The 26,265-nt window shown below is 43.1% G+C and overlaps 1 protein-coding gene across 1 annotated transcript in view; it reads right to left on the bottom strand.

Moving 5' to 3' along the window:
• Positions 1-26,265, bottom strand: part of DNAH11 (dynein axonemal heavy chain 11) — a 274,673-nt gene that overhangs the window by 212,699 nt on the left and 35,709 nt on the right. Inside the window, exons 7-14 of the mRNA XM_065398425.1 lie at positions 22,174-22,407; positions 19,473-19,640; positions 11,444-11,560; positions 6,012-6,149; positions 5,772-5,896; positions 3,254-3,449; positions 2,587-2,691; positions 1,210-1,605 (exon numbers count right to left, since the gene is read on the bottom strand). Of these exons, the coding sequence (XP_065254497.1) occupies positions 1,210-1,605; positions 2,587-2,691; positions 3,254-3,449; positions 5,772-5,896; positions 6,012-6,149; positions 11,444-11,560; positions 19,473-19,640; positions 22,174-22,407 (1,479 nt within the window). The remainder of the gene's footprint in view (positions 1-1,209; positions 1,606-2,586; positions 2,692-3,253; positions 3,450-5,771; positions 5,897-6,011; positions 6,150-11,443; positions 11,561-19,472; positions 19,641-22,173; positions 22,408-26,265) is intronic.

Consider the following 26,265-nt stretch of genomic DNA (forward strand, 5'->3'; position numbering starts at 1 on the left):
TGCCTGGGTGGACTTTGCACCTGTCTGCAGCTCCCTTGATGTCAGTGTAACTCTGTGCAGGGACAGGGTTTCTGTATGTATCAGATTGCAGTTCAGGGCCTGAATTACAATGGAGCATCACCATGTTGAAAGAATATCACTGCACACTACTACAGCATATCACTGCTTGTTCTGCATTCCAGTGTAAGCCCTTATTAGGTTTATCTACATATAATATTTTCAAAAAGATAAAAATCCTCATCTGGTCTAGTTCTTAAATAAAAACAACTCTTTACTTGACACTATCAATAAACAGATTAGAATATGGACCAGAAGATAGTTTCAAGATAATGGCATAAAAGAGTTATTGGATAAAGAAAAAGTCTATTTTCTCTTTCATCTGACATACACTTTGTGTCAGAAACAAACAAGCAGAGAACTTTCAAGGAAGTCAGCAAAAAAGGGGGCGAGGCACGCAAGTAATTGGGGTGAGAAATCTTTTTTCATGTCAGGACTTCGATACAGAAAGAATTACTTTCTTGCAGATTACCGGTAGTTGTGTGGCACAGCAGCTGATGTTTGAGGAATTTTTGTGGGGGGGGTTTGTTACATTTTATTTAGCATTCATAAATAACAGGGAAATAAAACACTCTGTATTTTTAATTAAGTACATAACTCATGTAATCTTCAAATTTAGAAAGAAATTATTTTATAAATATGCCCTCTGAAACAGACTATAATATAGTTCCAGTTGCAAGGTGATTTTACCTATAGAAGTCAAAGGAAAAATTTAGCACAGGGCACCAGGGTAACAAAACTGAGACAATGGCTGTGCGTAATTCAATCTAGACAATAATTCCTCATCTAATGAAATAAAAAGCAATGCTAATTTCAATCAGTATCAAGATTATTTTTCCATCTTGTCCCTATTTGTCTTTAAATGTGTTAATTTTAAAGGGACTGTTATGTAATTTGTATAACTATTTCAATAATTGAACAGTCAAGTATACATCAGCGAATTTAACTGAACGCTAACAATTTGCAGATTATAGAACGCCAAATATTTAACCTCTTCTTGCTACTCTAGATATACCCTCACTTATCCTTTAAATTAACACATTCTTTGCAGGATACTATTAATACAAGTGTGGTTATGAATAATAATAATTAAAATAGGTTTTTTTAGAAAGATTAGATCTAAAAACCATGTATGATTATTGCAGAAATTACCTCAGCAAGCTGATGAATCTTGTAGCCATCCTCTTTTAGAAATTTGTATTTCTTAGCAAGTCTATCTTCTTTATCCTCCAGACTTAACAAAGCATCTTTCCTATTATCTTTCCTGGATAAGAGTGTGTGTTCTGCCCATGCATTCATAATCTGCTGAATTGTTTTAATATTCTCCTTTGACTGTTGAACTCTCTGCTCCAAGTCATACACTGTAGCTTTCACTTGTTCAATATATTTCCAGCAATTCTCTTTCTGCCACGTGAACACTTCTTCTGCTTCTCTTAACTGACCATCAATGGCTCTCAGCTCAGTTTCAATCAGAGGATATTCAACCTCCAGAACAGTCTGTTTAAGTTTATTGTACCACTGAACAATGAGTTCAAGGTTTCCAATATACTGTTGGTGTAAAAAGACATTCATAGGGTAAAATTCCTCTAAAGTAGGGCCCCCAGTGCCATTTGAATGCCTACATGGCTCTTATGTTGGCAAAGCAGCTATTCAGTAGGGCCACCGTACCCCTGTTCACTGGAAAGGAGAACCATTCTGGCCCCAAATGGGACAGCATGAAATGGGTTGTGGGGGACCATGGAGCTGGACGAGTCAAGGAGCTATTGGATCCACACTTTAACTATGCAGTTAAAGTGGATCTGCCAACCTGAACTGGATCTGCCTGTGTGGATAGCCCAGGGGTGGCCAACCTGAGCCTGAGAAGGAGCCAGAATTTACCAATGTACATTGCCAAAGAGCTACAGTAATACGTCAGCAGCCCCCCATCTGCTCCCCAGAGCCTCCCGCCTGCCGGCAGCCCACACCAATCAACACCTACTCCCCACTCCGACCGCAATCAGCTGTTTCACGTGTGCAGGAGGCTATGGGGGGGGGGGGAAGGAGCGAGGTCATGGTAGGCTAAGGGGAAGGGGCAGGGGCCTTAGGGGAAGAGGTGGAGTGAGGGCAGGGCTTGGTGCAGAGCAGGAGGTTGAGCAGTGAGCACCCCCCAACACATTGGAAGTTAGCATCTATAGCTCCAGCCCCGGAATCAGTGCCTATACAAGGAGCTGCATATTAACCTCTGAAGAGCCGCATGCGGCTCCGGAGTCACAGGTTGGCCACCCCTGCTCTAGCCACTATTCCAAGCTATGCTACAACCCCATTACCTTCCTGCCAGTTGCAGGATCTATTTTGTCTCCTGCAGAGTTCTTCACACAAAACCCGGTTACCCCAGATTATGCAAAGAAAGTCACATTTCAACCATATTGAACAGAAGAACAAGTAGAGCGAGCACACACACACACACACACACACACACACACACACACACACACACAGCAAAACTTTGCAATAAAAAGGATACATTTCATACTTCCTGAAAGCACAAACCTTAGCAAAAATGTTCCTTTTCTCATATATTGCTAATGCAGAATCTGGAATATCAGATCGATTCAACATCAGGAGATACGTCACCTCTCTCAACAAAGCCACTAGCTATAAGAAACAAAGCAGTATTATCTTTTTTTAAATCTCCTTTCAGAAGATACGTGTTTTTTGTTTAATTCTGTGTGTAACCTCAGATAGTAAGGTGCTCAGATACTATGGTGGTGAGCATGTTATAAGAACCTCTGTAGAATAGAACCTCTTTCAATTAGATCCAGGAGCGTGAGGGTGAGATCGGGCAGGGTTTAGCAATCTAAAGTGCTATCTATACTGTAAGGTAACTACCAACTATTATTATTATCCTCCAGCAGTCTCTAGAGAAAGCATTCAATACTACAACTGCCTTCTTTATTTCTGAAGGTGAAAATTCTCTCCAATGCTGGCACAGGGCAACCATATTTTCCAACTGAAAAACTAAGACAATAATATAAACAATCATAGGAACTGTAGCATAAAACAAAGGGATTTTCCCCAAGCATTGTGATTTAATCATATACTGAAATATTAATTTCACTTTAGGAATATTCCCAATTTATAATTCTGTTAACGTTTCTAATTCACGGGGAAAAAACACTGAACAACACAAATTTAATTGTAATACTTTATATTGTACCTTAGAGTCAAAATTCACACTTAGGAGACCATTTTCAGGATTGCGTTTAATCAGTGGTTGATCTAAATTAAATTGACAAACTTCATCCACCTGAGATTTCCATTCACAATAGATCTGCTCTTCAAATTGGTCAATTAAAGTTAACATCTCTATGTATTTCTGATAAACTAAAGCAGTCTCAGGACCTTCCAGGATTCTGGGAGAGAAACAAATCACTCAATCCATTTTATTCATTAATAATTAACAATAACATTGCCAAATAAATTTAGATGCAAAAGTCTCACTTCTGACATTCTCTAAATTTTAACAATGTCCTCTGTTTCTAAATATTTTCTTAGTTAATTCTGGTCTCATCAGCCAAACCACATAAAAAGTTGAATGGAGACCAAGAGTGAGAATGCATTAGACCTAACAGCCTCACTGAGGACAATAAAAAAAAAGCTGTGTGGAAGGGAGAAGGCACGCTCCCTCGCCTTCCTCAGTGGTTGTACCTATTGCCCAATATTCCAAAAGGCTGTCCCACACTGATCTCAGAATAGTGCTGGTTTCTGTTACACTATTGAAGTACATATATTTTTCTCTTAGTGGAACACTCCATCCATGATGTTGCCTCATATTAAAAAGTATATATTGGAACTGAAGAGATAGGATACAAACATTTAAAACAACCTAAGTGACTTAAGCCCTGTCACAGGGGCTGGGCTTACCAGTGGTGCTGCCTAGCACTTAGGTCACTGGGTGCCAGCTCTCTCCCATCTATATGAAGTCCAACATCCCCACAAAAGAAAAGGTCTTCAGCCCACTGGATTGGCATGTTCTTGACTCAGGGCTCATAGTGTCTCTGTCCTCAACTCCTCTCCAAGTGGGAGAGGAGAGGAATTTATGCCTCTACCTCAAAAAGGAACTTCAGAAGTTACGGGACTCCAGGTCCTCCCTCTCCACCAGGCTCCAACCCCAGGGCCCTATGCAAGGCAGAGGCAGCAAACACCTCAGACTGCTTCAGGACTAACTCCCTGGCCCTGGGCCACCTCCTACCACTTGCTTCCCACAAGGCCTCCACGTTCTTTACTTAAACAGAAAATAGAAAATAGAAAAAACAACAAACTTCAGCTCAGCTTCACACTGGGCCAAGGTCACAGATTGTGCCCTCTCCTCCCTCTCACCTGGGGCTATCACACTCTGCCTTTATCCAGGGCTTCGGGCAGGCTGCGGTCCCTGATTAGCCTCTGACTCAGTCAGACTCCCAGTTCAGGACTCCATCTCCCAAGCTTCTTTCGGTCCTCAGCCCAAGAGAGAAAGCTCCCAGCTACCTCTCTCCTGGGTCTCCTCCCTGGACACTCTTCTAGGGCCTGGGATAACTGCTCCTTGCAGGCCCCTCTTTGCAGTAAGGGCTTCTGCTGTGCCCTTGCTCGGGAGCTCTCAAGATAGGTCTGTCCTTCTTATCTGGTCTGCCTCCCTTCTGAGCTGTCTGGCTCTCTTTGAAGCTCCTGCTGCAGCAGGCTCTGCAGGTGCAGTGGGGCAGAGTCTGCTCCTTAGCCCCAGTGTGGGTTTTGAACACCCCAAAGTCCCATTTAGGCACTTTTGAAACTTTTACTCATGTAGAATAATTTTTTTGCTTAAACAGAGTACAGGTCAGTGTTGTCTCAAAAGCTAAGATGTTCTCAGCTTTGCTTTGTTTGTGATTCACTCAGACAACACTTTTTACAAATATTAAAAAGCAATTCTGAGGTTGTACAGGATACCCATACTCTGTGTGTATCAGCACTTACTACTGAGTGCCCCAAACCTGCAAAGAGAGCTGCATTGGCTCAAGGTTCTATATGCGTGGATCATTTTGCAGATTCAGGCCCTAAAACTGTTCCTCAACTTGTATTGACATCAACAATTCCAATGCACAAACAAGGAGGTAAATAAAAAAGTGCCACAGTTGCAAAGGGGCCACAATACAGCCTCTAAAACTGCCCAACATTTCATATACATGCTATTTTTGTTTTAACATAAAAGATTATGCACATAGAAAAACATTTACACTAAAATGGCATGCAAGATTATCGTGTAATTTTAGAGGCCTCTTTTAAAAGTGGATCCTGGTCCATGACTGGGGCTCTCAGGTGCTATGATAATAAAAATAAATAATAAAATTGTATGTGAAGCCACAAAAATTTCATCTACAAATACAGACTATTTTTTTTTTTTTTTTTTTTTTAAACAATAGCTATGTTTGGAGTTCTTGTCAATTCCAGTCTGATAACAAAACGTCTCCATCTCTCAAATCTTGTTATTACAGTGAATAAAAAATGAAGTAAATTGCTAAAGCCATGGAGGTCCCTTTACCTTAAGACAATATTTACAAATCTGAAAAATCATATCATGTAAGCAATGCATATTTGGTAGATTCCTGGGAGAGAGACAGACAACCCTTACATAAACAAATTACTCTTTTTCACCAATAATTGGCAATGCCATGTTCAAGGGCTGTTAATGCTACAGTCATAAATAACTGAGTGTGAACACTCACCGGTGAGACAGATACAAGAAGTTTGACCAGAATGTCTGTATTCGTTCTTGAAGTGCTTTGGACCATTTAAGGTTTCCTGAAGTAAATGGCATATTTTTGTTTATTATTTCATTCCCCTCTTCCACCTGCAAGTATTAATATAACAAAATGAGTATACAAGCAATTATGAATTAAGAGTTCATTGGCTACACCTAACAAAAAACAGGAAAATATTGCTTTTATTTTTGCTTTGCTACATACCTGCCTAATGTGCTCATCATACAAGTGTTTGCAATTATCCAGCTCTTCATCAAACATTTGCAGTAAGATGTTGTAATTTGGGCTAAAAATCTTCATGATAACAGGTTTCTCTAGAAAATAGCCAAAGATGGCTAAAAGCTATAAAAATTAAAGAGTGTCAGATTCCATCATTTATAATACTTCAAATTTGTATTAAAAGTACCTTTTAAATCTTATTTCACACTTAAAACCTCACACCAAAAATAGCATTCCTGAAGCATGTGGGCCAAATCTTTATGGAGCTACACCCCCAGTTTGCACCAGTTGAGAATCTGGCCCTACATATTTGCCAATATGCTATTAAATTGTACTAAACGAGTGCACTGCAAAAGGCTTCTGGTGTGAATGTTTAATATATGTCACTTAAAACCATGGGACTGGGATTTTCAAATTCAAATGAAGATGGGCAAGTAACTTCCTTAGACTCCTTTCAAAATCCCAGCCTGCAGACTGCTCTGATCTTTCTGAGATCTTCTCTCTTCCATTTTCTCACTGTCCAGAGATCTTCCTCCTTTCCCGATGAGACATTGGTTTCCTGATCTAATGTGATCCCACTAGTTCATCTAAACATTTAGTTTTAGGTTCCCTGCAAGCTGCATGGAAGCTTTTGAAAGCCACCATAATAAAGGCTCAACTTAAATGTATACCCCAAATTAAAAAACATAGTAAGAGAACCAACAAAGTGCCACTGTGGCTAAACAACAAAGTAAAAGAAGCAGTGAGAGGCAAAAAGGCATCCTTTAAAAAGTGGAAGTTAAATCCTATTGAGAAAAATAGAAAGGAACATAAACTCTGGCAACTGACGTGTAAAAATATAATTTGGAAGGCCAGAAAAGGATTTGAAGAATAGCTAGCCAAACACTCAAAAGTAATAGCAAAAAAAAAAATTAAGTACATCAGAAGCAAGAAGCCTGCTAAACAACCAGTGGGGCCACTGGACGATTGAGGTGTTAAAGGAGCATTTAAGGACAATAAGGCCATTGCGGAGAAACTAAATTAATTGTTTGCATCAGTCTTCACCGCTGAGGATGTGAGGGAGATTCCCAAATTTGTCATTTTAGGTGACAAATTTGAGGAACAGTCCCAGATTGAGGTGTCATTAAAGGAGGTTTTGGAACAAATTGATAAACTAAACCAGGGGTGATCAAAGGGTTCAGAGGGCGGGAGGGGGATCAGGGCTGGGGCAGGGGATTGGGGCACAGGGGATGCTCAGAGGTGCAGGCTCTGGCCGGCGCTTACCTCAAGCAGTTCCCAGAAGCAGCGGCATGTCCCTTCCCTGGCTCCTATGCGGAGGCACGGCCAGGCGGCTCTGCACGCTGCCCCGTCTGCAGGCACCACCCCTGCAGCTCCCATTGGCCGCGGTTCCAGACCAATGGGAGCTGCGGGAACAGTGCTTAGGGCAGGGGAAGCATGCAGATTGGAGCCCCCTGCCTGCCCCTACGTGTAGGAGCCAGAGGGGGGCCATGCCGCTGCTTCCGGGAGCCGTGTGGAGTGGACGGCAACCCTGCTTCCCAGCTGGAGCGCCGGAGTGGGGCAAGCCCCCGACCCCGCTCCCCAGCGGGAGCTCAAGGGCCAGATTAAAATGGCAGGTGGGCCAGATCCAGCCCGCGGGCCGTAGTTTGCCCACCCCTGAATTAAACAGTAATAAGTTACCAGGGCCAGATGGTATTCATCCAAGCGTTCTGCAATTTCACATTTGAGTTCCTTCAGAACTACTAACTATGGTATGTAACCTATCATTTAAATCAGCTTCTGTACCAGATGACTGGAGGATGTGACACCAATTTTTTAAAAAGGCTCCAGAGGTGATCCTGGCAATTACAGCCGGGTAAGCCTAACTTCAGTATCGGGCAAACTGGTTGAAACTATAGTAAAGAAGAGAATTATCAGACACATAGATGAACATGATTTGTTGGGGAACAATAAATATGTTTTTTGTAAAGGGAAATCATGCCTCACCAATCTACTAGAATTCTTTGAGGGGGTCAACAATCATGTGGACAAGGTGATCCAGTGGATATAGTGTACTTAGATTTTCAGAAAGCCTTTGACAAGGTCCCTCGTCAAAGTCTCTTAAGCAAAGTAAGCTGTCATGAGATAAGAGGAAAGAGTCCTCTCATGGATCGGTAACTGGTTAAAAGATAGGAAACAAAGGGTAGGAATAAATGGCTAGTTTTCAGAATGGAGAGAGGTAAATAGTGGTGTCCCCCAAGCGTCTGTATACTGGGACCAGTACTATTCAACATATTCATCAATTATCAAGAAAAAGGGGTAAAAACAGTGAGGTGGCAAAATTTGCAGACGAAAATTTGCAGATACAAAACTACTCAATTTAGTTAAGTCCAAAGCAGATTGCAAAGAGTTACAAAGGGATCTCTCAAAACTGGGTGACTGGGCAACAAAATGGCAGATGAAATTCAATGTCGATAAAGGCAAAGTAGTGCACATTGAAAAACATAATCCCAACTATACTTACAAAATGATTGGGTCTAAATTAACTGTTACCACTCAAGAAAGCGATGTTGGGGTCATTGTGGATAGTTCTCTGAAAACATCCACTCACTGTGCAGCAGCAGTCAAAAAATGCTAACAGAATGTTGGGAATCATCAAGAAAGGGATAGATAATAAATCAGAGTATATCATATTGCCTCTATATAAATCCATGTTACACCCACATCTTTAATACTGCATGTAGATGTGGTCGCCCCATCTCAAAAAAAGATCTATTGAATTGCAAAAGATACAGAAAAGAGCAACAAAAATGATTAGGGGGATGGAACAGCTTTTGTATGAGGAAAGATTAAAAAGACTGGGACTTTTCAGCCTGAAAAAAAGATGACTACGGGGGGAATATGGTAAAGGTCTACAAATTCATGACCGGTGTGGCGAAAGTAAATAAGGAGGTGTTATTTACTCCTCATAAACACAAGAACTAGGGGTCACCAAATGAAATTAATAGGCAGCAGGTTTAAAACAAATGAAAGGAAGTATTTCTTCACACCAGGCATAGTCAACCTGGGGAACTCCTTGCCAGAGGATGTTGTGAAGGCCAAAACTATAACGGTTCAAAAAAGAACTAGATAAGTTCATGGAGGATAGGTCCATCAATGGCTGTTAGCCAGGATAGGCAGAGATGGTATCCCTAGCCTCAGTTTTGCCAGAAGCTGGGAATGGGTGACAGGGGATGGATCACTTGATGATTACCTGTTCTGTTCACGCCCTCTCAAGTACTGGCATTGGCTGCTGTCAGAAGGCAGGATACTGGGCTAGATCTGGGCTACTTGGTCTAACCCAGTATGGCCGTTCTTATGTAGGTTAATGCCTTTCTAAAACAAAGTCTACTATTTGACAATCCAGAAGCAGGATATACAGCTACATTCTGTGAAGATATTAGATTCAGTTTCCATGGCATATGCTATGCCTGGAGTATTTAAAGGTTAACAGATCTGAAGTCCATAAATTACTCATTAACTGGATTTTTAAAACTACCCTGCTTCCTAACACTGCTCAGTGCATCCAAATTCATTGGAAGAAATAGCATAACTTTAAAAAGGAGAGAAGGAATTACAACAAAGCATACATTCAACTGCATCCAAGGTGGCAACCTTAGAAAAATGCACTTCAAATTATTTAGTTGAATATTAACTACAATTGTCCTAGACACACTGTGCATTATTAAACAGTTTATAAGACCTACCTTGACACAATTTGAGTGTAATCTACATGGTGTGTAGCTACTACCTGACTAACAAATCACAGTATTGACTTTGTCCTGACAGTTATTGTTTTCTGTACCTTATGTTTAACATTACAAAATCCAAACCCAAACAAACAGTTCTTCAAAGGCTGGATAAAGCAGCAGGTTTTAGTGACAAAGTGAAAAAATCATAGAACTATTTTTCCATTTGAGATTATTTAGCTTTCACCCTCTGCACTCAATGCACAGAACACACAAAACATTAATTGGGGGCTCCAAGGCAAATTTCCACCTATAGTACTAAACATGCCACTCACAGAAAATCCACTGCCACAAAAAACAGATAAATAAGCTAAGCATAGTGCATATGTTTTAAAAAGTACTCATATATACAAATACCAGAAAAGATTACTTCACAAAAGCTTATAAACAATGAGAAAAGTACAAAGATGCTGTAATTTTCTATGGGCCCACTCCCCCAAGGGGCTGAGGACTTCTGGGAAGTGCTAGATGAGCTAAACTGCCACTCAGGCAAAGACGACAGGTAATTGTCGATAGAGAGGGGGGCACAATTTAAAGGTTCTGGGGGGCTCCTCACCACTCCACACATCGCCTCTGCTGCCCACCATTGGCCCTTTGCATGCTCTCCTTCTCACTGCCTCCCCCCTCACTGTCCCATCTCTGCTTTGGCCCTTCAGCCCTCCACCCCTGCTGCTGCTCCATAAACCCCTGGTGGAACACCTCCTGCTCCCGGCACTGTGCAGAGAACCAGCTCCTGGCAGGAGCGCTCAGCACACCTGCAGCCTGCCCAGCAGGCTCCTTCCTCCCTCACTGCCTCTGGCTGCACCAGGGCCCCAGGAAAGTCCAAGACCCTCCTACACAGGGCGTTGCCCAGGAGGAGCCGAGCCCTGCATGTGCCAAAGCTGCCCGGAGCCCTGTGCAGCGCTAGCACGGGGACCCTCTTTGCTCCTCAGTTAAGTGCTGGAGTGAAGGAGATCCCCAGGACTCAGCTGTTCCTGCTGAGCCCCCAGCACTGTAATGGCTCTGCCCTGCAAGCCCCCCATGCTGGAAATGGAAGGCAGAAATCTGGGGAGGCATGTGATCCTGCATGCCCCCTTCCCAACACGTCGCCTCTGCCTCAGGCCAGGAGACTCATCACCTTGCAGGATTGAGCCCAATGGAACTACTTATATACTTAAAAATAAAACACTTACTTACGTGCTTTTGGGGATAGGGGGACAAGAGCCTGATCCAGAGGCCATTGACATGGGGACCTTTCCATTGATTTCAATGGACTTTGGAGCAGGCCTTAACTGTGGATCCATGTCTGGAAGGGACTTGCATTCATAACTTTATTAAAAATGTCTGTAGTATTAAAAATATTAGGGCTGATCCTGCTCACACTGAAGTCATTCACAAACTCCCACTGACTTCAACAGGAGCTGACGGTCGTTAGTCTCCAACTTTCAACTTGAATAGAGATGTCCTAGAATAACCTGCTAAAGATGAATTGCACTCGAGAACCTATTATTATCATACTTTATATCTAGTATTTGAGAATATTAATGAGCCACTTGTATGACTCAGTAATATTTCGTCTGGATTAAAAATTAAAAATATTCAACTCCATTATCTAGCACCATGGTGACTTTTAAACAAAGAACTGATTTATAGTTATGTTCGTTCAGAACTGACCTTGAATGCGGATTCTAAACCAGAACAGTCAAGAAATCCTACACAAAGGATTGACCCAAGACGTCTGTCAAAATCCAGGATTTTGGCTTTAAACTCAACATAGTCATCTTCAAATTCCTGTAAAATATATTTTTAAAAAATTCTAATTTTAATTTGTATTACAAGAAATTTTTAATCTACTAAAAGGAATACAACTATCAGAACTCTTTCCAGAAAAACACCAATAAAGATTCCAAAACAGACAAACTATCTGTGATTTGATTTATTGAGATCCTTGGACCAAACCATGTCGTCAATGTTTGCTCGCTCCTTAATGGAGCTGGAAAAAGGAATTTAAAAATAAAATTTGTGTGTTTGTTTATACCGGGGTGGGCAAACTTTTTGGCTTGAGGGCCACATCTGGGTATGGAAATTGTATGGCGGGCCATGAATGCTCACAGAATTGGGGTTGGGGTGCGGGAGGAGGTGAGGGCTCTGGTTCGGACTCCGGCGTGGGGTCAGAAATTAGGAGTTCAGGGTGCGGGAGGGGGAGAGGAGGAGGGCTCCGGCTGAGGGTGCAGGCTCTGGGGTGGGACTGGGGATGAGAGGTTTGGGGTGCAGGAGGGTGCTCCAGGCTGGGATCAAGGGTTTCAGAGGTGGGAGGGGGATCACGGGTGGGGCAGGGGGTTGGGACATGGGGAGAGGCTCAGGGGTGCAGGCTCCGGGCGACGCTTACCTCAAGCAGCTCTTGGAGCACCGGGGGGGGGGGCATTAGAGCATGTAGGAGCTGGAGGGGGGGCCATGCCACTGTTTCCAGGAGCCGCATGGAGCGGACCCTGACCCTGCTCTCCAACTGGAACAGGGCAAGCCTCAGACCCCGCTCCCCAGCGGGAGCTCGAGGGCCAGCTTAAAACGGCTGGCAGGCCGGATCCGGCTCACAGGCTGTAGTTTGCTCACCCCTGGTTTATATCCATCTGGAATAGGTGCACAGAAGACCAACTCACAGAACAGTGTTGCAGAAGAATGGGATGGAAATATCAATAAACAACACTAAAGCATGTAAAAAACTTGATGACAAAAATTATGGCAATCAGAACCTGGGAAGAGGGAGGAAAGGAAAAAAAGAGGCCAAATAAATTACAATCTATATTTTTGACACTGAGGGATGTACGCTGGGAGATATTAAGTGTAGTGAAGGCAGCATGCTTAACTCATATGGGAATGAGCATCTGAAAATGCTTCCAAACAAGGCATCTAACAGAGATAAATCACTGGGGCCCAGATCCATTGATTTCAGTGGAAGTTAGGAGCCTAAGTACCTTCGATGATTGGGGCCTGGGTAAATTCTGATTGACATTGAAGTCTCTAGTGGGGGCAGCATCCACCCTTCTTTAACTCCAAAGACTGCTGCAATGTGGGGTCTTTTGATCACACGTGTGATAGGCTTAAGGGGTATCACCCAGGATCTCTTCTCTTTTAGGAAAAAAATGGAAATTTCAGGTTTTACATATGTTATTGTGAATGTGTTCAGTAAGCATAATTCCTGTTCTCCAGATAAACCAGATACAGTGCTGTCCACTGAAAACAGTGGCAAATGCACAAATTACAGAAATGTACACTACAGCATCTGGTATATGTAGCTCCATATAAACCCAGCAAAATCCTCAAAGAATCCTAAACTTGAATCTGGAGATTTGCACCATCAACCAAACGGTTCCCAAGACTTTTCATTTTAGTCACACTCTTGACAAACGGGAGATAACCACGTTGATTACAGATTTGTAAAAAGCTTTCAGAAAAGCTTTTCTAGTCTCTATTTTACAATGGTGTATTCTTTGCTCCAAACAAAAAAGGTCACGAAAAGGCCACAGTTAAATGAATATTCTCTCTTTCCACCAGAGGGTGGGCTCTAATGTAAATGTGAAGAAAATTTTCACAAGTAACAGTAGTGCCTCTGACAAAGTCTATTCAATGGACTGGGACCTGCTTACTTGATAGACTCCATGGTGTACTTCTACACTTGTGACCAGTAGAGGCATTCAAGCTAGAGCCCTCTGTTGAGAAGGAGCTACTGGCAGGACATTTTTCTTGAGTTGCTCTCAAATTTTGAATTAACCCCCTTACTGCACCACCAGCCTCAGTTTGAAGTAACCTTAATTTGTTAATGTCAGAGCATTGTGTAAAACCCATCCCTTTTCCAGGTCATTTAGTGGGTGAGAGGGAATGGGGGATTTGTTTGATTATTTTGGTGCTCTAACTATATGCAGCTAGGTTGCTTGGACTGGCTTTCTCTATTATAAATGTTGTAAGTAATATTTAAACTGATATGCAGGCACAAGGGACTATTGGATAGGCACCTTTTAAAGGCATAGAAATAAATAGTAAAATTTTCTCTCTGACATTTTGACAGCATCCTTTTAAGTTCTTATGAAGAAATCCCAGTATAGTCGAATTGGATTCAAAGTTAATAATTGCATTATTTGTACTGACTTGTGATATTATTCTAAGCCAAATACATGGATATATGGCACAAAAATTAGAAAAGAAAACCGAGTTGTTCTATATTTTGTTGAGTTGGTGTGGTAAGGAGAGAAATGTCTACGTTTTTCTTGAATGTGTGCCAACTAACATTACTCCTTACTTTCATTCCTATGCCATTAGCCCTTCAGTCAAACAGAGGTTCCCAACAAGTTTTAACAAGCCTAGCTTATCTCTTTACTTGTTATCAGAAAGTGGGATATATGGGCATCAAACTTCTGCTCAAATACATTAACTTTCAAATCAACTAAGTAAGCAATGAGTTAGAGTCAAAGATACTATATGCTTATTTAAGATAACCAGAGAATCAGCAGCTACTGTATATTAGGCAACAGAATAACCATTGTTTGCTACAGGAGAGCTTTCTATATCACAGTACTCCGTTAATATCTAAAAGATAACAGTTAACTAATTATTGCTCAAGTTTAGGTTAATATATTGGGGCTCTTTCTACACAGAGCACTGTTTATAGGTTTGGACTTCCCATTTGGCTAAGTAATTCAGCTGAAAACATAGCTGGCTAAAGAACAAGTGTGAGTGCCTCCCATGGAGAAGAGCTCATGGACAGGATTCTCTTTCCACTATGTACCTCACCCTCCAAGCAGACATTTCCTCTTGATTTCAATGAAGTTACTCCTCATTTACACCACTGAGAGGAGAATCAGGCCAGAAGGACATCATTTCATCACTGTGCTAGGACCCCTTGCCTCAATGGGGTTCATAGAGCAGGCCTACGTCCCTCTGGGAAATACGCCGGGTACAGGGAAGCCCAATGGCCATGTGCTGTGCTCGCATGGCTATCTCTGCTCTACTTCTGCAGCACTCCCAGCTGCAAGGGGCGTTCTAGGGAGGAGCCGAAGTGGGCCAATGAAGGCAGAGGGTGCGAGACATATGCCTGGGGCGTTCTCACAACTTGGCAGTTCTGAACCCCAGTAGGCTCCGCAAGGGTCAGTGAAGCAGGGACTTAACTTAGGGAAGCTCTGAGGACTGCCCTAGCCTGCTCCAAAGGCCGCACCATCTGTGCAGTCCCTGAACAGGGGAGGCCCAAGATACCTCTGCTGTGTCCTGTGCTGGCACCAGTGTAGGCATGACCCTGCTGCAGAGTGATTAGGATCCTTCCACTGCAGAGGAAGAAGAACCTCCTCCAGAGCAAATGCTCACTCATTGGCCCAGTCCTGAACCGGGGTATCCTACATAATTATGCAATTCTGTTACCAGAAGGGCCGGATATTTTCCCTGGAGTACTGATGGGGAGGGGCGATAAGAAAGAACGAGAGGAAAAACAACAACAAAATAAGTCACTATGGGTGTGCTCCCACTGAAGTCAATGGCAAAGTTCCCATCAACTTCACTGATGCAGGATCAGGCCCTATGTGACCGTGATACCAGTTTTGAGAAGCCAGTCTGTCAGACCTTTGGTGTAACTTAGCCTTGAGCAAAGCAGAACTTGGCACCTACTAAAAACAAGCAACTGGGGGCAAACATTCCAAATTCCAGTAGTAGGCTCTAGCTTAGAGCACCGCAGGCAGCCCCATTGCTTGCCCTCATCTATGGCTGGCCAGTTATGCAGACTGACCTCACAATCATAAATAAAAAAAACTAGGCAAATTCACGGTCACTAGCACCATTTAAAAAAAATAAAAGTTACTATGGTTCTTGTCAGACTCAAAAGACTAATTTGCACAATCATGGTGCCTAAGCATGTTCCGAGTTGGGCACCTTCTGTAAAGTACCATAGGACAGGAAAAAGAGCCTTAATGTCTGCTCATGCTATAACTGAATGGAAACCCAGAGACAGGAGTTCCAATATCTCAGTGTTTCTCAAACTGGGGTCGCCGCTTGTGTAGGGAAAGCCCCTGGCAGGTCGGGCCGGTTTCTTTACCTGCTGCGTCCGCAGGTTCGGCCGATCGCGGCTCCCACTGGCCGCAGTTCGCCGCTGCAGGCCAATGGGGGCTGCTGGAAGTAGCGGCCAGTAAGTCCCTCAGCCCGCGCCGCTTCCAGCAGCTCCCATTGGCCTGGAGCAGCGAACCATGGCCAGTGGGAGCCGCGATCAGCCGTACCTGCAGATGGGGCAGGTAAACAAACCGGCCCGGCCCGCCAGGGGCTTTCCCTACACAAGCGGCGACCCCAGTTTGAGAAACACTGCAATATCTTTTTAGCAAGATTTTCTCTAAGTCACATGCAGCTGCAAGTATGGTCATAGTCACAATAAAAATTACATTTGTTGTATATTTTTTACACATTTAAAAAATTTGATTTACACAAATGTTAATTAGATTAATTAAGTCTCACAAACATTGGCTATCTGGGGTCGCTGACAGTATAAGCAAGTCCAGCAATGCATCTTTGATAGATGCTGGAAGTAAAGCAATAAGAATAAGAAAAGGTAACGGACTGTGCACAAGATAGGCAGCTAAATTAAATCAGACATCTTCAGAAAAAAAGTTTTAAATCATTTCTTGTCTTTTTAGTTCTTTCTTTATAATCTCCAAAAATAGCACATAGAAAATAGTCTTAATATACAACAATCAAATGAGATGAAAACAAATGGGGGAGGGGGACTATATGTATTATCCCACATCTAGACAATTAGAGAAACTCAAATATGTTTCTACCAGTGAGATGTGGCATATTCCTATATCAGATTACGGTAAGTAGCCTAGATTTGTGCTCCAAGAACAAAGATTTTCTTTGGTCTTGATTGAGAACAGAATCACGAGTCATGTCAACAAAACTGATCATTTGAAGAAGTTCTTGAATTTCCAATAATTTATATATTAACTAACCATGTGCAATATGCTGTGTATTGAGATGCATGTAGAACATTTGTGAGGAAATAGCTTGACATAGCTCATATATTGTGCAATGAATAGTATGAACTTTGAAGCTTCTGCACACACATTAGCTTTACCGTGACAGCTATTGTTTATTAAAGCTTCTTGTTAGCATTACAAAACCCAAAGGCAAACATTTCCTGAAAACCTGAATAAAAGTAATGTTTTAGTGATGACAAGAAAAACATTACAGCTAATTGCTGCTTGGTCTTACTTTTCTGTCTCTTCAGTCAACGCTAAGGCTGACTACAAAAGTAAGAATGCTCACCATAAAAAAAGAAAGTTAATACTTTTTGAATACGCTTGAGTTAGCACTAAGCTGAAAAGTCAATAGGCTTTAAATATAGAATGAGTGTTCTCAGATACACTGCGAATGCTGCCTTTGCATAGTCACTAAATAAGGAATCAATGCCTTAACAACTGATTAACTTATAACAACTTGCAATCTCCATTTTGTGAGAAGTGACAATAGCTGTATTTTAATTAAGGTTTAGAACCTTCATTAAAGAAGCTTTAATGTTTAATCACATTTTTATACCTGTTGATACAGGGAGCATTCAATAAATATTTTAAAAGGGGCAGGGGAATACGAGTTGAAGGCTAGATAGTGCTTAGGGCGGCAAAAAACATAGAGCCGCCCCGGCCATGCTCATGCTCTCTCAAATCACCATCACTTAGGGCTAGGAGAGAGGTATCATAAGAGTCATAACAACCAACTCTTTTTTCCAGAATGGCTTTAAGGTTTTCATGCAGTGCAAAATAGCCTTAATGGGACTAGAATCTGGTCCTAATATTTTGCCAGAATTTTAGCCTGATCTTAGTAAGAATGGTTTCATTATTCTTATCAAACAGTATATTTTGCAATATGCATATTGCAGATGAAATCCTGAACCTGCTGAAGTCAATGGCAAAACTTCCATTGATTTCAGTAGGCTCAGGCTTTCGCCTTATGAATGTTAATATAGTAAAAAAGTTAGAAAAATAAAATCTAATACATTTCAAATTATACTTGCATGATTTTTGCATTTTTTTACAATTTAAAAAAAAAATCGAAAATATTTCAGATATTTGCAAAAATCACCATGCTTCATAGTACCTCATTTTCTTCCATCCCCTATTAATATATATTAAATCATTTGCGTAATCTTAATATTTTGTTCTGTTCTAAACAGTGTCTGTAAAAAGGGAATCTCCTTACCCAAAAGATGTGCTCCCTGTGTGCATTCAGAGTTCTAGCTGCTTACTTTAGTGACAAAAATAATTAACAAGTGAGCTCTACTGCTGAAAGCCCTGCAGCACCCACAAGGAGGATAAAGGAAACCTAAATTCCAATCATTTGCACCTGTACAAACACAATGACGGCAGTGGGTTGCAACAGATGTCATGATGGCCATAATCTGAAAACAGAGGAGTTACACAAATGTAGCTAGGTTATAATTTGCGCATGCAGAATCTTTATTACTGGTGAAGACAGAAGAGAAAGAAAAAAACCTTATTTTGACTTTCAGAATGCAAGTAGAGTTTGCAGGGGTGGTGTTAGAAAACCTCTTAACTTGTAAACTGATAACACTTGTGGTGAAGTCCTGGCCCTACTGAAGTCATTGGTAAAACTTCCATTGACTTCAATAGGGCCAGGATTTCCCACTTGATTTGGCTTCATGGAGAGAGAAACATGGAAACTCAAAATGCCATTTGGTCAGTGTGGAACCATGCAATCAGAATCTATCAAACTGACAAAGGCTCTGATCCACTAAGGTACTTAGAGACTACTGAGATCCACACCGTCCCCATTCAGCTGCCCCTTAACCCCGTAGGTGCCTAAACTCACTCAGTGAGTAAGTTTTCAGGGTAAAAGTTCCCTGGGCACCTAAGTTTCTACCTTTGGGCATGTACACTGCTACCTCACTCTAGGCATCTTGATGCCTATCTCCCATTAAGCCCCAGTGTAATCCAGGAACCAGGGGAAGACAGGCAGAGGAGTGCCTCTCTCACCAATAGGGCCTGATTTAGTAAGTGTGTTCAGAGGCCACCTACTGGATTGGGTCCCATTAAAAATCTTGTAGTGGCAGCAAGCAGTGGTGATACCACTTCCCCCCCTTATCACTTTTAGCCCAGTGGTGAGAGCACTCAGCTGGGATGTGGGAGACCAGGTACAATTCCCCTCTCTACCTGAGCGGGGGGGAAAAGATTTGAACAGGGCTCTCCCACATGACTCAGAAGAGTGCTCTAACCATTTAGCCATGGAAGATACTGATGGGGGGGCTGCCTCAGTCTCTCTTTATCCTTTGTTCAACAAGAGTCATTGGAGATGGGGAACTGGACCCAGGGTGTCCCATCTCCATGGGTAGTGGGTGGAGCCCCCCTGAAGACCAATGTTCAAATCCTCAAAAGATCCTGATAGATGCTTTTTCGCCACTTGTGCACCTCATAAAGCCTCCAAAGAATTCAGGTAGGAGAAAACACAAGGAAAACTGCTCTTGAGAAGACAAGTATAGAATAGCAAGAAGTGATGGAGGTCAAGTCCTGGGTGCATTAGCAAAGTTGCGTGGGAAAACTGTATAATGCTTACCTATATTCTGCCTGGCTCTAATAAATTTTTCACTTTCACAACCATTAAATCTTTTCATAACTATTAAGAAAAAAAATAAGAAACACCAATATGACAAGTGCAACATTACCACGTTATTGTAATCTGAAGGATCGTATGTTTTCTCCTTAAAAACTTTACAGCTTTCTATAAATTCTTCATTCATCCTGTAGATTTGTTCACTCAAAGTTTTCCCCTTGACTCCACCAAACTCCAGCTTTTCCAGCTTTTGAAATTCCAACATGATAACAAAGATATCCTAAATCATTGAAAAACATAATTAACTATGTGCCTTAACACAAAACAATGGAAACCATCATATTTGAGACATTTTTGCCTGGTTTGACTCATTTTGACCAAACCAACAAACAAAAACAAAAATGGAGTTAAAATCTGCACCGCTTTGAGTAACCAGGATGTAAAAAAGGAAGGTCCAGATTCTCCAACTGACTCCATGTAGACACAGGGTTCATCTACGCAGAGAGTCACTCACAGGATTAGAACCCAAGTGGAAACAAATTAAAATTATCCAATCCAAATACATAACTGTAAAATTTGTTTTAATTTCATCAGCATCCAGGTAGAAAGAATTAGTGGAATATAAACAAACACTTTCATGTATAATGTGTTGATTTCTTGTCATTATGCGCAACAAAATGTTAACATGAAAGTTAAACATAAATTTTATTCAGAGAAGTAAGGCTGAACCTAGTGTCACCTTCTTTGTAGTCTGTGCCAGATTAAATTTAATTTCTATGTTCTCCAATTTCACATGAAGGAAATAAGTGTCTTGTATCCCAGAGAGATTAAGGGAACTGTTTGATAATGTATTTAGAAATGCACACTGTGATGGGTTCGGTCACAGAGGCCCCCTTGGGACTGTCACTGATGTGCTGAAACTACCTCTGAGCCCGTTTTCTCTGATGGCTTGGGACTCCAGACATAGAAATAGTGCATGCAAACAAATAGGATGAACACACTCGGTAGTTCATACACTTTGTAATGATACCTTACAAGAGACCTTTTGCATGAAGCATATTCCAGTTACATCATATCCACACTTATATTTCCATAAAACATATGGAGTGCAACGTCACACTCTCCTCCTGAACTTACTGCCAGAGTCTTGGACACTGTCCATGGCAGAGGCAGCTAAATGAACCCATCACACAAACTTCCAACTCTTTTCAGGAAGAAAAGAAAACATGTTTGTCCGGCTATACCGAAAGGAGGACAGGAGACACTTGATATGGATTTAATCAGTCCACAACTTTATTATTAGAGGTGTCTGGGACTATCTGGCAGCAGGGCCGGCTCTGGCTTTTTTGCCGCCCCAGGCAAAAAAGCCTCCCGCCGCTCCCCCCCCCACCCCCCGCGAGGAGGGTGCCGAGCCCGGCCGCGGGCCCGCTCTCCCCGACCGGCCGGAGCGCCGGGGGGAGGGCGGCGAGCCCGGCCGGGGCCCCGCTCTCCCCGACCGGCCGGAGCGCCGGGGGGAGGGCGGCGAGCCCGGCCGGGGCCCCGCTCTCCCCGACCGGCCGGAGCGCCGGGGGGAGGGCGGCGAGCCCGGCCGGGGCCCCGCTCTCCCCGACCGGCCGGAGCGCCGGGGGGAGGGCGGCGAGCCCGGCCGGGGCCCCGCTCTCCCCGACCGGCCGGAGCGCCGGGGGGAGGGCGGCGAGCCCGGCCGGGGCCCCGCTCTCCCCGACCGGCCGGAGCGCCGGGGGGAGGGCGGCGAGCCCGGCCGGGGCCCCGCTCTCCCCGACCGGCCGGAGCGCCGGGGGGAGGGCGGCGAGCCCGGCCGGGGCTCCGCTCTCCCCGACCGGCCGGAGCGCCGGGGGGAGGGCGGCGAGCCCGGCCGGGGCTCCGCTCTCCCCGGCGGCCGGAGCGCCGCACCGCGCCGCCCCCCTCCAGGTGCCGCCCCAAGCACATGCTTGGTGGGCTGGTGCCTTTAGCCGGCCCTGTCTGGCAGATAAAAGTGTACAGTGCAGCAGGCAACTCCATGTTCATTCAGATAACTACCCAGGACTTCCACCAGGCCCCTTCATTTTCCATCCAGGTCCCCCAGACAACCCATGGCTTGGACTTTACCATTAACACCCCCCCCTGCCATAGGAGGGTTAAGGTGGGCTATAAGAAAGAGGGCTTGGCTCCCTGCCATACCAATCACAGGAGCCCCGAACCCCCCCCCCACGTTCCATTCCTTTAACCAGCACCTCCTTCCCCCACCCCTGTTCCGTTCCTTTAACCAGCACCTCCTTTTTAAGTCCTTTACCAGGCCATTTATCTGGTCACTGGATGCCTTCACAGTGGAGTACCTGCACTGGACATCCGCCCCACACTTCCCGCTGTGGGGAAGGCAGAAAAAATCCACTCCACCTAGGCCAATCTGGTGGTGAGAGAAAAATTCCTTCCGAGGCACCCTAAAAGAAGTGACTAGCGCAATGCCAACAGCAGGTCCTGACCAAACCTGATATTCGCCACCTCAAGGGGAGGGAGGAAGGATGGGTGCTGCCTTGCCTGCTACCTGGAGAAAGGGCTTCTAACGCCTGGGCTTGCACCTTTTAAACTTTTTGCCCTACGCTCCCAGGGGATGAGTCAGTGTGGCCAAGCTGACCCCCACCCACCTTTTTGCTGCAGTTTCTGAATTCCCCCCACCACCACCACTCAAAGCATTGCTACCTTCCTCCAGCAAGCCTGGACAATGTCCCCCACACTTCAGATGTGGTGCAGGCATTCTCAGATAATCTACACTGCTTGAAAAATGGATAAATATAATTGCAAATTGTAAATAATACCTCAATTTTCACTAAGCGGTTGAGAAATAGGTCAAATCTGGCAAACACCATATTAGAATGGAAATCCCACGGTTTAAATTCCTTGCCATTGGTGAAGTAACTTGCCAACTTTTCTCTGTGGCTAAAGAAGAAATTCTTAAAGCTCCTTAAGGTATTTACAGCTATTTGCACATGTTCCAATGTTTCTTCAATTTCTCCTTTCAAAAGATCTTCTGGTGAGAGGTAGGATCTAGCCTAGAATTAAAAAAAAAAAAGATGATAGGGGAAGACCAAAAAAGTCACTGCTTATCAAAGCTAGCCATGACTTCAGTCAAAAAGACACTTCTTACTCTCTATGCAAGTTCTAATAATATTTAAATTAATTTAAATATATATATTAATATACTAATAATTTAAAATTGTTAGGCCTAAAAATTCTAGCTTGTCAATTTTCCCAAGTTACATTTAAGATGATTTAAACAAAAACACGTTTAAAAAAAAATCAATATTTGCTGCAGCATATCATGTCCTCAAAATGTCAGATTTGTCACGTAACCCATGGAATCAAGCCAGCCCTGGCGTGCTATCTTTGTACACAGTGACAGTGCAGTGGTTTGTTCATAGTGGGGGGAAAAACACAAACAAAAACAGATCAGCAACACTTGGGAAAAATATTACTTAATGTTAGAGACAGATTTCTCTGTTTATTGATAAATTCCTATCTTAGCTCTCTAATCTTTATTACACACACAGTTAGAACTGCCAGCCTCAGACTTGTATGACTTTTTTATTTTGTACATTACTGGAGCTTTTTTTTTATTTATTTTAATTTTTAAAGAGGGCTCATTCATGGACTCTTTAGCTATTCAAAATGAAAACCAGAAATAGCTATGTCACAGTAATTGTTTTATTATAGGCGAAGCTGGCAGCCTATAAGGTGCCACAGGACTCTTTGTCGCTTTTTACAGATCCAGACTAACATGGCTACCCCTCTGATACTTGACACCAATAATAATGTTGCCCAACACTTTCCATTATTAGACCCTGCTACTTATAACTTTAATTGTTCAAGATGAAGCTTTCCATATCAGGCTAAGACTGAATGTTTATTCATTTATTCAAGTTCTGCAAAAATAGTTCTGTCATTTCTAAATGTGAAATAAAGACATTGTTTTGTTCATGTTAAAAAATTCTTACAAGTGTTTCATTGAGATGCTCTAGCACTTCTGTTCTTTATTAGCAGGGACCAGAAATTTGGCAACGGAAGTCACCAAGTTGTCTTTTGTTTTCTCACTGAAAATGCAGCCAAATCTGACCAAATTATAAAACTTGGAAAATCGCCATTTGCACATGCTCAATAGAGCATTGTTAGAGGGTAGAAGCAAAATTCTCTCAACCTTTCACCTTTGGAGAAGGAGGAAGTATCCTGACTCAAATGCAGACGGGTTAGAAGCAGAGCAGCAGGAGCAGGAAAAGGGATAAGAGAAGGGAGAACAGGAATAGGCTGGGGGGACAGGAGCAGAGAGAGAAAGGGACAGGCTGGGCGTGGGGGGAGCAGAAGGGTCTAACCACTAGAGAACACTCCCCTCAAGACTAAATTGAACCCGGAACTCCTCCATCCCAAAGTTCCAACTGTGCACAAAATAGTTAATAATCATGTAATTAAAGGGTGTATCATAACACAAACACACAAAGGTTGCCCAAGCAACCTTAATTCTGATATTTCCTAACTTTTGAATGCTTGACTTTGCAATCTTAGCATTCTAACGTTGTTTTTGTAATAATTTTGCATATAGACTCTGGATAGAATTACAGAGGTTTCAAGATAGTAGTTTTCTAGCTATAGATATTTTTAAATAAGTAGTGAAGTAAATCATGTAATTAACTATAGTTGAACTTTTCTTTAACAGGAAAAACTGCAAAGCAAAAAACTTTCTTTGTAAAATAGAAAGCAATTTCCAACGAATCTAAGAAATAATTTAACAAAATTGTAGCCTAACACAAAGGTTGCTTATCTATTTTGCTCATTACAACAGTGACCTGGACTAAGCCTTTACCAGTGGGATCTCGATTACATTTAAAGTTATTCTCAAAATTCTCCACTGAAATGAATCAGAGTTTTGTCTGAGTATTAAATATGAGATTAGGCTCTTTTTTACAAATTTACTATTTTTTTCAACAAAGCAAAGCTAAGTTTAACTCTTATTGACAGCATTCCTGTATATAACTATTTATCCTCATTGTCTATTTTCATATTAAGTACTTTGCTCTAGTGAACCATTCAGTACAACCAATTTAATAGGGTTACCATACGTCCGGTTTTTCCTGGACATGTCCGGCTTTTTGGTAATCAAACCCCCGTCCGGGGGGAATTACCAAAAAGCCGAACATGTCCGGGAAAAATACCGCCGGCCGGGCACTTCCCCTCCCCGGCTCCAGCTGCTCTAATCCTCCCCTGACTCTTCGGCTCTGTTTAAGAGCCGAGCTGCCCGAGCGCTACCGGCTTCGGGCAGCCCCCTTGCCTCCGGACCCCAGCCGCCGGCCGGGCACTTCCCCTCCCGGGCTCCAGCTGCTCTGCTCCGGCGGCTGGGGTCCGGAGGCATGGGGGCTGCCCGAAGCCGGTAGCGCTCGAGCAGCTCGGCTCTTAAACAGAGCCGAAGAGTCAGGGGAGGATTAGAGCAGCTGGAGCCGGGGAGGGGAAGTGCCCGGCCGGGGGCGCAGGGTCCGGAGGCATGGGGGCTGCCCGAAGCCCGAGCGCTACCGGCTTCACGGTTTGCCGGGCAGCCTCCAGACCCTGCGCCCCCAGCTGGGCGCTTCCCCTCCCGGGCTCCAGCTGCGCTGGGGAAGCGCCGGCCGGGGGCGCAGAGTCTGGAGGCTGCCCGGCAAACCGTGAAGCCGGTAGCACTCGGGCAGCCCTTTTCGCATGGCTGGGAGGGAGGAGGGGGAGTTAGGGCGGGGACTTTGGGGAAGGGGCGGAGTTGGGGCGGGGCCGGGGGTGGGAAAGGGGTGGGGCCAGGGCCCCGTGGAGTGTCCTCTTTTTTTCTTTTTTGAGTATGGTAACCCTAAATTTAATCAAGGCCTCACTAGACAGACCTCAAGAGAATAAATATATTTGCTATTACATAACTGTGTATGGTTACATTCAAAGCCCCTGAAAAAGTATTTAATTATTAGCATTACTCTACTAAAACTGGTATGGTACAATTAATTAATAACAGTAAATATATTATTACTGACTCCTTTAATGGCTAAAGTAGTGCATGAAATAACTAGATAAAAACATTTTAAATACAGAGATAGAAGCCCATTTTGACTTTCAGTTGACTTGAGTAATATAGAATCAGTGCATGGTAAAAATATCTACCTTTGGTGTAAGCAAATATACTGTTAAAATAAATAAATAAAACAACAATAATAAATAATAATTTGTACTTCAATAGCTCCTTCCATCAGATTATTTCAAAGTGCTTCACAAGCATTAATGAATTAAGTCTCAACATACCTGTGAGGTATGCAAGTATTAGTATCTCTGTTTTACAGATAATAAAACTGAAGCAGAGAGTGGTCAATGAAGCAGCGCAACATCACAAATTGAGTCCGTGACAGAGTTTGGAAATAATCCTGATATCTGGACACCCAGGCCTGTATTATAAAAAACTAGATGGGACTGCTATAGAACAGTACCAGGAGACAGAGTGGTCTCACAGTTAGACAGTAGACTGGGTTCTACTGTCAAAAAGCAATCCGATACCTACACAGATCCACAGACCTACCACTGACCCATAAGTTTCAGTACCATTTTGGGCACTCAGTTTCCACAACAGTAAAATGGGGATGACAACAATAACTGGGGTGTTGTGAAAATGAACCAACACCCTTGGATGAAAATTCTCTGTCTATATACAAGAGTAAAGCATTATTGTTTTTGCCTGGTCAGGCTTATTCAAATTTGATGCAAACTTGTAATTAATGGTTGTTACATCAGATCTAAGAACTGAATTTATTAAATTAGTATACTTCAAATGAGAAGTTACCTATACAACAGACTGGGAAAATCCCGGCTCTGCTGCCATCTCGCTTTTATTTTTCCTCACTCCCTCACCACTCCTCTCT

This window comes from Emys orbicularis, chromosome 2 (assembly GCF_028017835.1).
Source record: "Emys orbicularis isolate rEmyOrb1 chromosome 2, rEmyOrb1.hap1, whole genome shotgun sequence".
NCBI lineage: Eukaryota > Metazoa > Chordata > Testudines > Emydidae > Emys > Emys orbicularis.